The following is a 15,490-nucleotide window of genomic DNA, read 5'->3' on the forward strand; positions in this document are numbered from 1 at the left end:
TGAAGTTATTTTTTGTGAAGCCCCCAGGCTTTTGAAAGAAAAAGAGGGGAGAGTTAATTTTAACACTGACTTTAAGCTGAAAAGTAGAGCCCTTTTATACTTTCTTAAGTGAACCCATCAATCACGAAAGAAACAGTGTGGTTGGCATCATCCATGTAATTCCAAGTAATAAATAGATTTTCATCCTGAAACATATGGGACATGAGCCTCATTTGTAAAGGGGAATTGAAAAGGACAGTGAGCCCTGTGTTTTGGTTAATAATAAGTTTGATTATAAACTTTCACTTATTGCAAAAGATTAAGCTTTAGGGACCTATTCTCATCACATTCTGTGGGAGCTAAAATTTTTGCTTAGCAGGAAATTGGAGTAACATTTCAAGAACCCCTCCATATTTTGCATTTCCTTGTAGTAGGCCATGCTTCCTTGCTGGGCTGATCTCTTCACTGATCTCAGATTGGTTAAATTTTCATGGAGGCAATTGGGTGTATAATTAGGCTTCTGTTTTCACTGTTGTGAAGTAGACTCTTGGCCCTTAAATGTAGATACAGCTGCCAAATTTAAATACCTTAGGGTTGTTTCTCTCTTTGTATAAAAGATACTACTTTGTAACCATTTTACAAGGAGTATCTTTTTTCTTATTAAAAAAAACTACCCTCTACATTATACCAAATTTCCTTTAACTATTGCTTCAGTGAACTAATAAATAGTATCTTACTAGAGGGACATGAGCTTTGCTGTTGGATTTTGGCCCAGAAAGATCACTCCTGCTTATTTCTAATCAATCCAAATATGATTAAAAGGCATTTATTTAAACAAGAAGAGAAAATCAGTAGTGTGGTCTGTTTCATTCCCCTTTACTTCTTGCTTTTCCTCATTGGTCATTTTTTTTTTCAGTCCAAAGAGCCAAAAATATTTTTTACCATGACTTTGCATTTCTATTGCTATTACTCATGGCAGTATCCCCCTTTTTCTTTAAAAGAAAACCAATATAATCTCATGTATAAACTTAAAGTAGATTTTATGAATTATGTATAGCATTATTCTAAAACAGGAATTTTTGTATGTATTTCCATCTGCTTTTTTCTTATGTCTCTTGTTGACTTGTATTTGATTATTTTCTATTGTGTTTTATCATTATTGAAGTATGTCAGAAGACCATTTGATTTTATGCTCTGCTGAGAGTGTACAGACTGAATTAAAGATATAGGCCTCATCCTTTAGGAATTTTGTGTTTTAGTAAGAATAACAGAGACAAATATAAAGATGAAGACAGAGACATCTGTACAGATATGAAACACAATAAAAAATATTTTTATTGCATCAAAATATTTTAAAATAATTTTTAAAAATATCTTTTAAAAGTATCTATCATCTCCTTACAGTAGGCCTGAAACAGTAAAGTTCTGTCCCTTTCTGGACACATGAATCTAGATAGCATTGATCCAGTAGGTAAGAGAGAGGGAACCTTCATTGAATTTTTACCCTCTAAGCACTGTGCTAAGGATTTTTTTTACATGTATTATCTTATTTAATTCTTACAACATCACTGTGAGGTAATAACTGTTTTTATTCAACTTATGCAAATACGGGAACTGCCTGAAATTTCCTCTCCTGAAGAAGTCTTAAAAATTGCAGAATTCTCCATAGGATCAGTAGAGCTGAGGATGATGGAGCAGTGATCTGAACCAAAGAAAACACTCTGGTTAGACCATTTCTACTCTGCCCTTAGAACAAGACTGTTTTCATATATGTTGTTCTCTTTGCTGCTAAATACTGAATAATACCATAATTGAAAAACTGTGGAGGTTTCTATAACATTTTAAGATCCCTTGTATTCGTCTGCTGCACGTGTTAAGATGTTAAAGCTTAAGTCACTGGGTAGATTCTCTTTACGGAATGATTGGCTTTACTCTTTTCTTTGGACAAAAAGAGGCACCCTTGATGCTGTCCACCTGTCTTACCAATGCATGCTGTTAGTCACAAGGTGGCCTGGTTAATAAAGAGGAATCAAAGAATTAGAATTTACTACTCTTTTCTACAACTAGAAAAATAAGGCAAAATATTAATGTATATTTTTATTTGAGGTTTTAACCATTCTTTTAGTTCTGTATTTTAAAGTCATAATTTACCAAATACTGCCATCTTGGTCTGAAAAAGTAATTGGAATTTCTAGAGTTACTGATTTACAGTTTACTTTTGACTGCCTGCTGCTTATTTTATGTGAAGCTATGATAATCTGCCTTGACTCCTCACAAAGAGGAGAAAAATACTTCCTGGAAAACGAAGTGACTATGGAATCATTTGTCCTATTAAATTATGTGATATTATGAAATATCTCTTACTGTATTTTCTACATTGTTGAACTATATTTACCTTTCCTCATAATCCTATCATTCTAATCTTCACCTCTGCCTATTAATATTTGGTCCCCTTTTAAGCTGAGATTTTTAAGAAATTTTAATTTATTCTGTCATGCACTAAAATTTGAATTTTTAAAGTTAAAATTGGGGGAATTAGTGACTATATTTTTGTATTTGGTATGTTTTCTTTATCTATATAAACTATGGAAATTAAATTTGTAATTTATTTAATAATCTGAGATCTATATTTCACTTTATTAATTGGTCTTATGTTTGCTTACCACATTTGATTCTGCTACTTATACTGGGTTCTTTTAACCCACCTTAATACTGCTTGTTTACATTTGTTGATAATCAAAGGTCTACATGGTGTAGACCATAATTGTTTGTCACTGTTTTTAAAGATCTGTTAGTGAGACCCTTCCTAAGCCCATCTATGGACCTCATGTTAGGGAACCTTTATCTTAAATAATACATTGTCTCTGAAATGTATTTTCATAACACCTTTTTTATAGCACTATGAATTTAATAGTGAAAATTAATTTCATCCCCTACTAAAGGAATTTGAATTTTCTATATCCTAGTGGTAAGAACTTGATTTTCCAACCTGAAGTTGTTAAGGTCTCTCTGAATCACTAAAAGAGTGAGTTAAATCTGATGGTTTTTCTGAAGGTCAGTGAAGGACAGCATTTTTCTGATGGTTTTCTGATGGTTTGCTTCTGAAGGTCAGTGAAGGACAGCATTCTGAAAGAAATGAATAACACGCATCCTTCCAGAGCTAGTGTATATTACAGCTGTCCCTTTGGACTCACTCCAACAACAGCTCATTGACTCCTAGAGGAAGAGAATTTTAGAGGCCTTAACTGGGGCTCAGAAAAATTGTACTGAAAGACACTTGCTTCCCATGTATAACCACTGCAGTAAAATTCATTTGAAATTATGCTTCTTATCCCTCAAATACAGTTAGTCTCAATGCTTTTGATTTTCCTTTGTAGCATATCTTCATCCATCTCCTTCTTGCTTATTACTCTTGCTAGCTGTTTGTTTAGGCCCTTGTTACATTTTCCCTGGGATAATTTCAACAGATTAGTTTTCCTACCTACTCATTTATCCTCTAGGACTGTAGTGACCCAAATAAAGATCCTATCCTGGAAAAGTTCACAGCCTAGCAGGAAGTCAAACATGGATGTAGATAATTTTGGTAAGAGTGTATTAAGGTACAATTATAGAAATACATATAAGAGGCTGGGTAACATCGAGAAAGGGAGTAATTAACTCTGGAAATAAATATTAAAGAGTAATCAGACCATAGAATTATTCACTGAGATTTTAATCATGTTATTTCTGTAGCAAGTGTAGAGGCAAGTTTTTGTTCTCATGTTCTAAATCAGACTAAAGATTAATTTGTAATAAAAAAAAAACAGAAAAGCTTATTTTCTAGGTAATGAGCAAATAGATACAATTGAAATGCAACTTTGGCAACTGAGTTAGCCACAAAACTAATGTTTTCCTGTTGACCTGTCTGAGAATAAGGGTGGAAAATATCTTGTCAACATATATCTAAATATACACATTTGTAAATGTGTCATTAGATAATATTTATTAAATGTATCAGTTAAATAAAAAATAAGTGTTCATAAAACCTTTGGTCATTCAACAGACATTTATTGCAGCTTCCATATTGGTGAACATAGATATCTAGAAAATACAAGGTGCTTATTTTAGCAAATCGTGGCTGTTTGAAGTGATTAAGCTACGAAGGACTCAGTATAGATATCCCCTAAATTTGCAAGTGTATACTTCAAAATAGCAAGTCATAAAAAGTCTCTGCTGTCTTAGGCTGTATTTATAGAGACTCATAATCCACACTGAAGTAATAGTTTTCTCTACTCTGCCTTGGTGATATTGACTCCAGAGTATTGAATTGATTTTTGTTGCTGCATTTTGAAATGAATATTAGCAAAAGAACACATCCAGTAATGGCAAAGAAGATGACAATAAACTATCTCACCTGAATCATGGTTAAAGGAATTGGGGGTACAAAGGCCTCGGGAAAATTCTGATTGCTATCAATATGTTAAAAAATAGAGATGGCAGAACTGTTGGAATGAAGTAGGTTAGGAATAGCAACCTTTAGGGATAACTTTAGAAGTGCTTCACAAAAACTTCTATATCAGGTACTGAGCTCCCAACACTGAAAATACCTAATTAAGTGACTTACATGAGATACTTTACTATTTCAAGATTTAACTTCACCGGCTTCAAATTAATGCCTCTGTTTTTGTTTTCAGAGGACTTAGGTTGAAATTGTAGGATTGTGGTTGCAAAGGCAGGATTGGGGATGACTTATTAGCCAGTGTGCATTTAGAAAATTCTCCACTTTATATCAAGAAATTCTTACACCCTTTAGGGCCAAACTTCAGGGTCAGCAATCTTTTTCTGTAAGAGGCCAGATAGTAAATATTTTAGGTTTTGCAGGCCACATGGTCTCTATAGTATCTGCTCAACTCTACTGTTGTAGTGCAAAAACATCACTGACAAAATGTAAACACAATTTATTGGCTGTGTTCCCATTAAACTTTATTTATAAAAGCAGGTGGTGAGCTGGACTTGGCCTGTGGGCCACAGTTTGACAACCCTTGTCTTAAATGATGAAATCTGGAAATATCATTCTAATATAGGTGAAGAAAGGCTTGCAATTCAGGAGTTAAAAAACAAATTGTCAAGATATCATGGTGTTCTTGGGCTGAAAGAGTGCACAATCAAATGTTCAAAATACTGAATTGCCCAATGAGTTACCCAACGAATTAAGAAACCTTTCTCTATACAAGTCAAGTGACAGTGGCAAGTCTGAGACTATTTTCTGTTCATTTCTGCTGCATGTTTTGTCCTTAAAGGTGTTTACTCCTGCTGAGCAATGCCGTCTACCACTTGTGGACTACTAATGCAGAGCCAACCCTTACAAAGACATAAATGCAGGTTCAGGCTTTCTGAGAACCAAGATTTTCAGTGCCTCCTACCCAGACACAGAAATTTTTAACAGTAATTTTAATACCAGAACAAGGAAATAAACAGAAAAATCTGTGATCAGCAAAGAATCTGTTACATATTTTGTGCTCCTAACCTCATAAAGCAAAGGTTCTCATACCATCATTTGATCTGTTGGCCTTTAGTTTATCAACTGTTAGAAAATGATGGTCAAGTGTTGATGCTGACTAGAAATGAGTAACAGGAGAATAGGAGACTACTCTCACCAAGCAGTCTGGCCACAGAGAAGAAGTGGCCACTGACTGCTAGAAAACAAGAGGATGGGAGAATTTTTAAAAGCACTGTCTCCAAAACCACTGTCTTTGGTTTTAGGGCCAAAAATTCTCTCAGACTTCTCAGTGATACTGAAAAGCTTTGCTATAATGTGTTTTGCAAAACCAGTGATTGGTTTTATAATGAGGGCTGCAACTTATCAAGAAGGGTACATTGTGAAATATATATATACTCTTTAAAGAAAACAAGACTGCTTAAGTTGAAATAACTTATTATTAGGTATATTAAAAATTAGGTAAAATTAGAAAGCAAAACCAATTTATTTCCTAAGCGTTCTGAATAGTTATGATTTGTCATTATACGACTATTTAGTCCTTGTGTTCTGAACTCAAAAACCCAATAGAGTAGTTCCTTGACTCTTAAAGTGTTTTATTTTTAGCAAATACGTTTTTGTCACTTCACATCTCCGAATTGCATAGATTCATATTGAAAATATTAATTTTATATTGATTTATTCCCCTCTACTGCTTTTCAAATAAGTTCTTTTTCTTTGTAAATAGATGCATTTAAGTTTGGATAATTCTGCTTTCTTTATCAACATCTAATTTTTTCCATAGTGTAAAATCACTTTTATTTAAAATATTATGTATTCTGATTTCTCAACATTAGGGATTTTTCTCCAAATTTGGGAAAATTAAGTTTCTACACCTTGATTTAATGTTTCCTTGATTATATCCTATATTTGAAAAGCAAATTTTTAAAGAAATCTGAATCTAAAAATCATGAAAAAAATGTCATACCATTCTTTTGTTCAAAATGCTCCAGAGACTCCCTTTTACTTAGAGTGTACTACATAAAATTCGAATTCCTTAACATGTTGTCTGCCCACCTTTCTGACACCCTATGTATTGCCATGCACTGCATACTCAAGTAATAAAAAACAACTTATATTGTTGGTAATGGGCCTCATTCATTCATGGTCTGTGACTTTGCACACATAATCTTGTGGCAATCTAAAACAGCCTCCCATTTAGCTCTCCCATGTCCAAGCCATCCCTTCTCTGCAAAACCCCTGCTAATCTGTAATACTCTGCTTAAACTTTACCTCTCTCATGCCTTCCCTAGCTGCCTCAGGCAGCTGGGAGATTTCCTGTGACTTTTCCAAAGTTCATATTGTGTTACAGCAGTTTTCCATTGTTAAAGTTTTTCTTACATCTTGTCTTTCCCCAATAAACTCAACAACCAAAGAGAAAGTGTCTATTTACCATCGTTATCATACTGTTTATTTAACCTAGAACCTGGCAAAAGCAGGTATTTCTCCCAATAAGGGGGTTACTAAGGGTTCCTCTCTCTCAAGCTATAGATAACTGTACCAGTTAAATAGGGATATTATGAGTCTGGGAAACTAGAAGCAGCTGCAAAAGTACCAGCATCTGAGCCACTCATACTATTCCAAACTCATCTGTGAGCCTTGCAATACCAGTACTACCTTCACATTTCAGCACTTGACACTGGCACTACTTTATGAAGCTTCTTACTTACTTGCCTCCCTCTGTAAAGAACTCAAACTCTTTTTTTCCCCATCCCTCACTAATGCCAGTCCTGAATAATACATAATAGCTTGAAAAGATAATGTGGGTATACTTACTAGGTTTGTTAATAGTATGTAACATTTATTGAGTGCTTACTATGTGCCAGTCTCTTTGTTTACAAGTTTTCCTTGTATTACTTCATCTAATACAGCAGGTCTGATGAAGTATATGCCATTATCCCAACTTAACAATTCAGGACAGGGCAGCTGGGGGAGATATAAGATTTGGTAAGGTGAATTAAACTGCTCAAGACCTTATAACTATTAACTGAGGCAGACAGAATTTCAATCCATTGTATCTTCAGAGCTCAATCTCTTGTTCACCACCAGTGAATATTCCCGCCATACCTGAAGCCCAAATAGTAGCATGGCTATAATGTGCACTTTAAAAGCATCTAGACCTGAATTCAAAATCCATATCTAACATTTACTGGTGGTAAATAACTTTCCTTCTCTGACCTTTGGTTTTCTTATATGTAAAATGGTAATACCTACCCCAAGTGATTATTACTTGGCTAAGGTGCATGATATGTACTAAATAGTAAGTGTTAGCTCCATTTGCCTCTTGTACACTTCTGTTCATGTGAGCTCTGAGGTAATGGTTTGAACAGAATGAGGCCTAGCATAAGAAGACAAATAAGAAAGCTTCCTCTCTCTTCTGTGTAGTACTACCATAATGTCAACCAGTGACTGCCTTCCAGGATCTTCAAATGTTTTTATAGTTATGATCACACTTATTCCCTTAATGAGAAGGGCGCATCTTGAGTATTTAATAGTTGTTAATTGCTCATATATATACTATACTGTAGAATAAGGATTAGCATCAGTGATCTTCTGTTTTACTAGACTTCTCTTTTGCTAGTTCTTAGGAGACATATGTGACTCTGAGGGTTGTTATTTATTGTATAAAATAGTTGCCCCCGTGATTCCATAACATAGATCTGTTAGTGCCAAATCAACAAAGAAAACTATAAACACAGCTGCTGTTTTGGTGTGGTTTGTGGTTTGGTTTTGCTTTTAGTTGAACTTTTTTACGTAGGCAGATCATCATTTAAAAGTAGTCATTTGGTATTTTCCCTTGCATTCTTCAGATTTTTTTGTAAGTTTTTAAAAAGCTTAGCTTAAGTCACTTCTATAAGTACACACTTAGATTGATTCATCTGGTCTTTTTGCTGGCCAATGAATTTTCTTTTTAAGTAGAGGAAATAGGATAATTTAAATCCTATAACTATTAAAATAGGATATTTAAAATCCTATAACTTCAGTATGTCTCTTTTATAAATTCGAAGAAAATATTTTCAAGTATTAAAAAATAATTTTATATTCCTTGTTGTCTTTTAATTGATTTCTGTATTTCCAGAGGTAGGAGGAGGGCTTGGAATTTCTGCTATTTCTGCTCCACCTCCTTCATATAACTCTGGAGCATACTATAAACACTTGTTTGCAACTGCGAATTGGTACAGCAGAAGTGTCTGATCAAAAGTAGGTCCTGTTGCTCTAAGTCACACTGGTTGTAAAGTAAAAGATGGGTTGTAGGGGGCAGATACAGATATAGGGAGACCATTTAGGCCTTTGCAGTAGTCCAGACAAGATATAGTAGTGGCCTGACCAGATGTACTAGAGAGTGATAATGAAGGAATGTAGACAGATTCAGGATATAGAATTAACAAAATCTGTTGATGAATTAGATGTTGGTGAGTATGACGTTGAGTCAGAGGTGGCAGGGTTCTGGATTAGATGTATTGGGCTCCTCACGTTTTTCTCATTGTGTTTGCTCAACTGCTGCTTATCCTTAAAGAATTTAGTTTGTTACCTCCTGTAGAAAACCTTCCCACTCCAACTTCCGTAAAGTTAGGTTACCACACTATGTGCTTTTATAGCACCTGGTACTTTTTATGAGAGCATTTTTTTCTGTTTTGTACCTGTGAATTTCACTTCACACTCTCATACAGATAACCTTCACAGTCTTGACTTTGCCTTGTGAGGGCAAGGGCCATGCCTGACTTACTCATCATATTCCCACCACCTATCATGGTCCTGGGGACAGCACCAATACATTTTTGGGGAATAAGCAAAGTGTCATTTATAGCTGTTGTCCACAGTGCCTGATAGAGTAATTGAATACAATAAGTTATCTGGGCTTTTTTGATTCATTCCTCTGGCTTAACTTTCATTTCTTTTTTATTTTCTTAATCTCTCTCACTTTATTTTTTCTTATACCTTTACAGTTTAGCTTACTGAATAAAAGAAAATATACAGCAAGAAGTAAATTTGTGCTTTGCAGGTTTTGACAGTGTCTTCCAAAGGGAGATTGGAAAACCCTGAAGATTATTTTAACATCTAAAAAGAGAAGGCTTCAGATTGTAATATTATACTTAATATTTTATATTCAGATTATAATAAAATACTTAATATTTTAAAAAGTATTATAAGTACTTAACATAGTTGGAAAATTGTACTGAGCCAATGGATATGTGGATCAGTTCATTTCAGTTGGAAATAATAGGACTGAGTTATTTGATAAAGAGGAAGTGGATCATTGCAAATTCATCATGTCTCAAGGAAAATACATTGATGACACTTTATATTAAATATGTACCTAAATTATACTTTAAAACAGAATGGTCTATCACTTAGACAGTAATCAGTACAAAAAGAAAATTACAAAGATTGATTTAAGAAAGAAAAAAAGACAAAGCTATGTAATTTTTGATTACCACAGGATAGAGGTAGGGGGTATAAAAGGAATAGAATTTGATATTCTAGCCTTTTCTTTACTCATCTTTAAAAGTAAGAACAATGGACCCATGATCTAAAAGATCCTTTCCAGTCAAATTCTGTTGTTCCATAAAATAGAAAAGAATGATAAAGGTGGTATGTGATGGGAATTCTGGTTTCACTTGCACCTTACTACTTACTCTTTCCATAGCTTCAGCTCTGTCTTGATAAGACCTGACTTTAAAAATTCATTCAAATAAAAACCTTTATTTGAATGAATTTATTAAATATAATTAAATACAAGTTACTTTTTCTAACTTCTGCTTTGGATCAATTATTTCAGCCTAATTTGGAACAACAATCTACATCAAAATATTTAAGATGAATTATGATTACTTACTTACCCAAATCAATTCAAATTACAGAAAGTGAATTTTTACATTTTTGTAGAGCCATAAATGTATTCTTTGATGTTTCTCTTTTAATGTTTTCATTTTTTAAAAAAAATCTTTATTGTTTTAATCTTACTTTAGTCTTCCAAGAAATCTTAGTTAATAACTTCAATTCCTGATGGACAGATGAATAAACAGAGGTCTAGTGAAGTTACAGAACTCATCCACAATTACTAATTTACATTGTGACAAAACCAGGAAAAGATTCATTCCTTCTGATTTTCCAAAGTGACCCTTTCTGCTAGAACCACTTCATTTATAAATACTCACTAGCCTAAAATTTACAAACAAGGTCAGACTGAATGACCTATACCCATTTTCGGACTCTACAAACTTCTGTGGGGAATAATATCCATATGAAAAAGTAGAGTTTTCTTTTTAAAAAGGGGAAAAAAAACTTAACATGTTTTCTTTCTTTGGTTTAGATTTCTGCTTTGGGACAGCCACACATCTAATTCCTTAAAGTAGTCTTATATGTAAAACTTGTAAAGGATCAGAACAATGCCTCCAAGACCATCATCAGGTGAACTGTGGGGCATCCACTTGATGCCCCCAAGAATCCTAGTAGAATGTTTACTACCAAATGGAATGATAGTGACTTTAGAATGCCTCCGTGAGGCTACATTAATAACTATAAAGCATGAACTATTTAAAGAAGCAAGAAAATACCCTCTCCATCAACTTCTTCAAGATGAATCTTCTTACATTTTTGTAAGTGTTACCCAAGAAGCAGAAAGGGAAGAATTTTTTGATGAAACAAGACGACTTTGTGACCTTCGACTTTTTCAACCCTTTTTAAAAGTAATTGAACCAGTAGGCAACCGTGAAGAAAAGATCCTCAATCGAGAAATTGGTATGATAAAATTTCAAAATGGCATTGTCATCCTATTCTAAATGCAAATAACTATGAAACTTAACTATTTTCTCTTTAGTAAAATATTTTTTCTGAACTGGTTAATTACCTTGGTAATCTTAAGTAGATTTCAAAAAAAAACATTACAAATCTGAAGTATTTTTTGACTGTTAGGCTGAGAAACTATTTTTAACACCTTGCTACTATTCTATCAAGTTTTCTTTAGAAAGTGTCGTTTGATGTGTTGTCGATGACTTAGATTTGTTATATCCCAGTTTTGTCTTATTAGTCTTTTAAAAAATAATTGATATGGATAATATTTGCTACCTTTGCTCCAAATTGCCAAATATATCATATTTTATATGTTAAAAATATTTGAGTCCTTGTCAGCTCTTACTGTATGTATTCACGAAAAACTTTGTTAACACAGGAAAACTTCTTTTTTGTGATCTTCCAAATCTGCCAAGTTCCCTATTTATAATAAACGTGGTCTTACTGTGTGTTTAATAGAATGTTATATTCTGTATATAACTTTTTTAAGGTTTTGCTATCGGCATGCCAGTATGTGAATTTGATATGGTTAAAGATCCAGAAGTACAGGACTTCCGAAGAAATATTCTGAATGTTTGTAAAGAAGCTGTGGATCTTAGGGATCTTAATTCACCTCATAGTAGAGCAATGTATGTCTATCCTCCAAACGTAGAATCTTCACCAGAACTGCCAAAGCACATATATAATAAATTGGATAAAGGTAAGAAAATTGTAAATCTACCATAATTGGTGACTATAGTGAAAACTTCTGTCTGTTTTTATAGTCTTTTTATCCCAGCCAGATGATAAGCTTCTTGAAGACAAGGAGTGGCTCATACTGACAAGATATAATTGAGTGCCAAGTACACAACTTGTGTGCAATAAATATTTATTGATTGAATGAATTGTGTGCATATACTGCTGATCCCTTAGTGAATTGTTTATCTCAGAATAAAACTAAAAAACATTGAGTTTGAAATTCACTGTTACAGAATTACAGCTGTTATCTTTTTACAAATAAAAACAAGTATAGATAGAAAACATTTTATAAAATTTTGGGAAACATTCTTATTGTATACAAAGAAAAAATAAATTTCTTAACATTAAATGCAGTAATTAACTCTAATCATGATGAGTGATAATATATAAGGTGACTTTTGACACTTAATATACCAATTTCTAGAATTAAGTGAACATGGGAATATATAAACTATATTATTTTGGAAATGAAAATATCATTGTATCAAATAAATATTTGTATTTTCAAGGTAACAAAGTGAAAGTTTTCATTGAAAGTTATAGAATAGGTTAACTCACACACTTTTAAACATATTGTCAGTAGAATAAATTAAAACATCTTATTGCTATTTCAGCCATATTCAAAGTGTTTAATGCTTATATAACACAAGCTTTTCATTTAAAATTTCTTTCTACTCTAGCATACTTTTTTAAATGGAATGCTCTTTTCATTTTTTTCCCCAATACTCTTTATGAAAAATTTCCGCTATATAGAAAAGTTCAAAGAATTTTACAGTGAACACCTCAACTACTCTAACAGTTTTATCTTTTCATTTTTATCATTTTGTTTGGTCCCCTGGCTTATTGCTTAACTAATTTTGAAAGGAAAAAATTAGAAAATACATCTTCTTCCCCCACCTCCCCCATCTTCTCTCATTCTGATTCAGCATCTTTCTTTAAGTCTCCATGATTCTATCTCATAGTTACCAAAAACTTCAACTTAAGGTACTGTTGCAGCTTTGATACCATCATGAGTTCCTCCTCATAGGGCTTGTATTCTATGAAGTATGTCATGCAGTTTAGAATAGAAATTAGCTTGGTCTCAGGTACTTGTGACCTACCCTAGTCACAGTTTTGCATGCTTGCCATAAAATGTGGGGTTTGGGCGTGGTCTGGCAGCCCTGTCAGATTTGAAGATTTGCTTTCTACCTGATATTTACCTGTATTTATTTAAGGTTGATTATAAGTCATTTGTGATTATGGTTAGAGTAATGGTAGTACATACTTTTTTGAAATTTATCTCTTAAAAAATGAAATATATGTGGTGATTGCATCTAATATTATTTTCCTATTATAGGGCAAATAATAGTGGTGATTTGGGTCATAGTTTCTCCAAATAATGACAAACAAAAGTATACTCTGAAAATCAACCACGACTGTGTGCCAGAACAAGTAATTGCTGAAGCAATCAGGAAAAAAACTCGAAGTATGTTGCTATCATCTGAACAACTAAAACTCTGTGTTTTAGAATACCAGGGCAAGTATATATTAAAAGTGTGTGGATGTGACGAATACTTCCTAGAAAAATATCCTCTGAGTCAGTATAAGGTGAGTAGCAAGTTTCAAAGATACTAATTTTAAATTTAAAAGGCATTCACACTAGGAACTGGTATCTGTATTTTTAGGACATATTTTTTGAAAATTAAATAATATTAGTAAATAGCATTAATAAGTTATTTTTATACTGTATTTAATTTGAGAGATTGATGATGGATTTGAGAGGACAGGCACTATCCTTCTAGATTTTATGTAATTAATATCTGGGGTCCTGAGTGTACATATGTGGATAAGCTGATTAATGTTTTGCAGGTGTAACAATAGTTATATCGTTATTCAGATACAAACATTTGATTATTTGATTTAAAAAAAAAAACTATAAAAAGCGACTGTATTTGTACCAAGCATATGCCACGTAGTGATTTATAATACCCAGCAAGACATGGTTCCGGCCTTTAGGTTGCTTATAGTCTAGGGAGGCTTGTGGGTAAGGAAATAGGTTTTTATAATATGAATACAGTAGTATTTATATTAAAATCTTTATCCTAACTACCATTTCAAAGTTCAAACTAATGCATTGTAATATTTAAAAATATATATTCCATAATTTTATTAGTCTCATCTCTTTGTGGTTTTTAGTTTGGGGTTTTTTTTTTTTAACAAAACAAATGTTTCTCAGGAAATATTGGGACAGAAGAATGAGTGGGCAGCAACCCTTGGATTTAACATCAATATAACTTAATAAATTGAATGGCAGAGGCTTTCTGCATGATGTTGCTTTTCCTTTAGCAAGTATAGTGTTTTCATAATGGGTATCCTCTGATCCTTGTTTTTGATTCCTTTTTTCTTTTCTTTTTCTGTTTGTCTTTTCCTTCTAGTTAAAGATAAAACTGCAGTCTCAAAAACTGACTTTTTTTTTTGTTTTTATGCAATTTATATTTCAAGAGGTGGCTTGGTTGATCTGTGGTATAACCTAACTCCCAAATGTTAGTATTTTAAATATTATAAATATAGCAGCTACTAAGAAATATGATCTATAATGTTTGATTTTTTATAACCTTTGCAGCTTAGTATGTAAATTCTCTTATAATACGCTTACATTTTGATTTTAAAATGAAGAGCTTGACAAGAAATGGATTCTCCCCTCCCACCTTAATCTCTTACAGTATATAAGAAGCTGTATAATGCTTGGGAGGATGCCCAATCTGATGCTGATGGCTAAAGAAAGCCTCTACTCTCAACTGCCAATGGACTGTTTTACAATGCCATCTTATTCCAGACGCATCTCCACAGCTACACCATATATGAATGGAGAGACATCTACAAAATCCCTTTGGGTTATAAATAGTGCTCTCAGAATAAAAATTCTTTGTGCAACCTATGTGAATGTAAATATTCGAGACATTGACAAGGTAAGCTCAAGTGCTGGTGTTTATAATTTTATATGAATTATGTTATATAAATCTCTTTATTGAACTATATAATAATCTGTTAACCTGCAGTATGTTTTCAGATGGCTGGAAAACCATTTGTCAACCTCAGCTTACAGTCCTTTTCTGTAGTTCTAATGTCCCTAATTCTAATAGTCTAATAATTCTGATACCCGTAATTCTAAGCTCTTTAAACCAAACTTTGACAGAATTCATTTGGCAGGAAAACATGACCTAACCTGCAGCAACATTCTTTACAGTCTTTATTATTCCTACTTAGTGTAAATATCCATATGTTTTGTTGCAGAAATACTAATTTCTTTTTGGAGTGATGCTTCAGCTGCTAAGAGTACTAAGTAATATTTAGTTTATATGCTAGTTTATCTCTGAATTACATACCTGGTTTAAAGGGATTGTGGGCCTATATTAATTTTTAATAGTCTAATGTCCCCCTGAAGGCAGCAACAAACTTTGGTGAAGAATCTGCATCAGTGTTAGT

General features: G+C 33.1%; 1 protein-coding gene across 1 annotated transcript in view; it reads left to right on the forward strand.

Annotated features, from left to right (window-relative positions):
* The window catches only part of PIK3CA (phosphatidylinositol-4,5-bisphosphate 3-kinase catalytic subunit alpha), a 74,949-nt gene that overhangs the window by 35,658 nt on the left and 23,801 nt on the right, over positions 1-15,490 (forward strand). The window contains exons 2-5 of the mRNA XM_072961324.1: positions 10,809-11,236; positions 11,778-11,987; positions 13,362-13,612; positions 14,728-14,973. Of these exons, the coding sequence (XP_072817425.1) occupies positions 10,885-11,236; positions 11,778-11,987; positions 13,362-13,612; positions 14,728-14,973 (1,059 nt within the window). The 5' untranslated portion in view covers positions 10,809-10,884. The remainder of the gene's footprint in view (positions 1-10,808; positions 11,237-11,777; positions 11,988-13,361; positions 13,613-14,727; positions 14,974-15,490) is intronic.

Source organism: Vicugna pacos, chromosome 1 (assembly GCF_048564905.1).
Source record: "Vicugna pacos chromosome 1, VicPac4, whole genome shotgun sequence".
In the NCBI taxonomy this organism is placed as follows: domain Eukaryota; kingdom Metazoa; phylum Chordata; class Mammalia; order Artiodactyla; family Camelidae; genus Vicugna; species Vicugna pacos.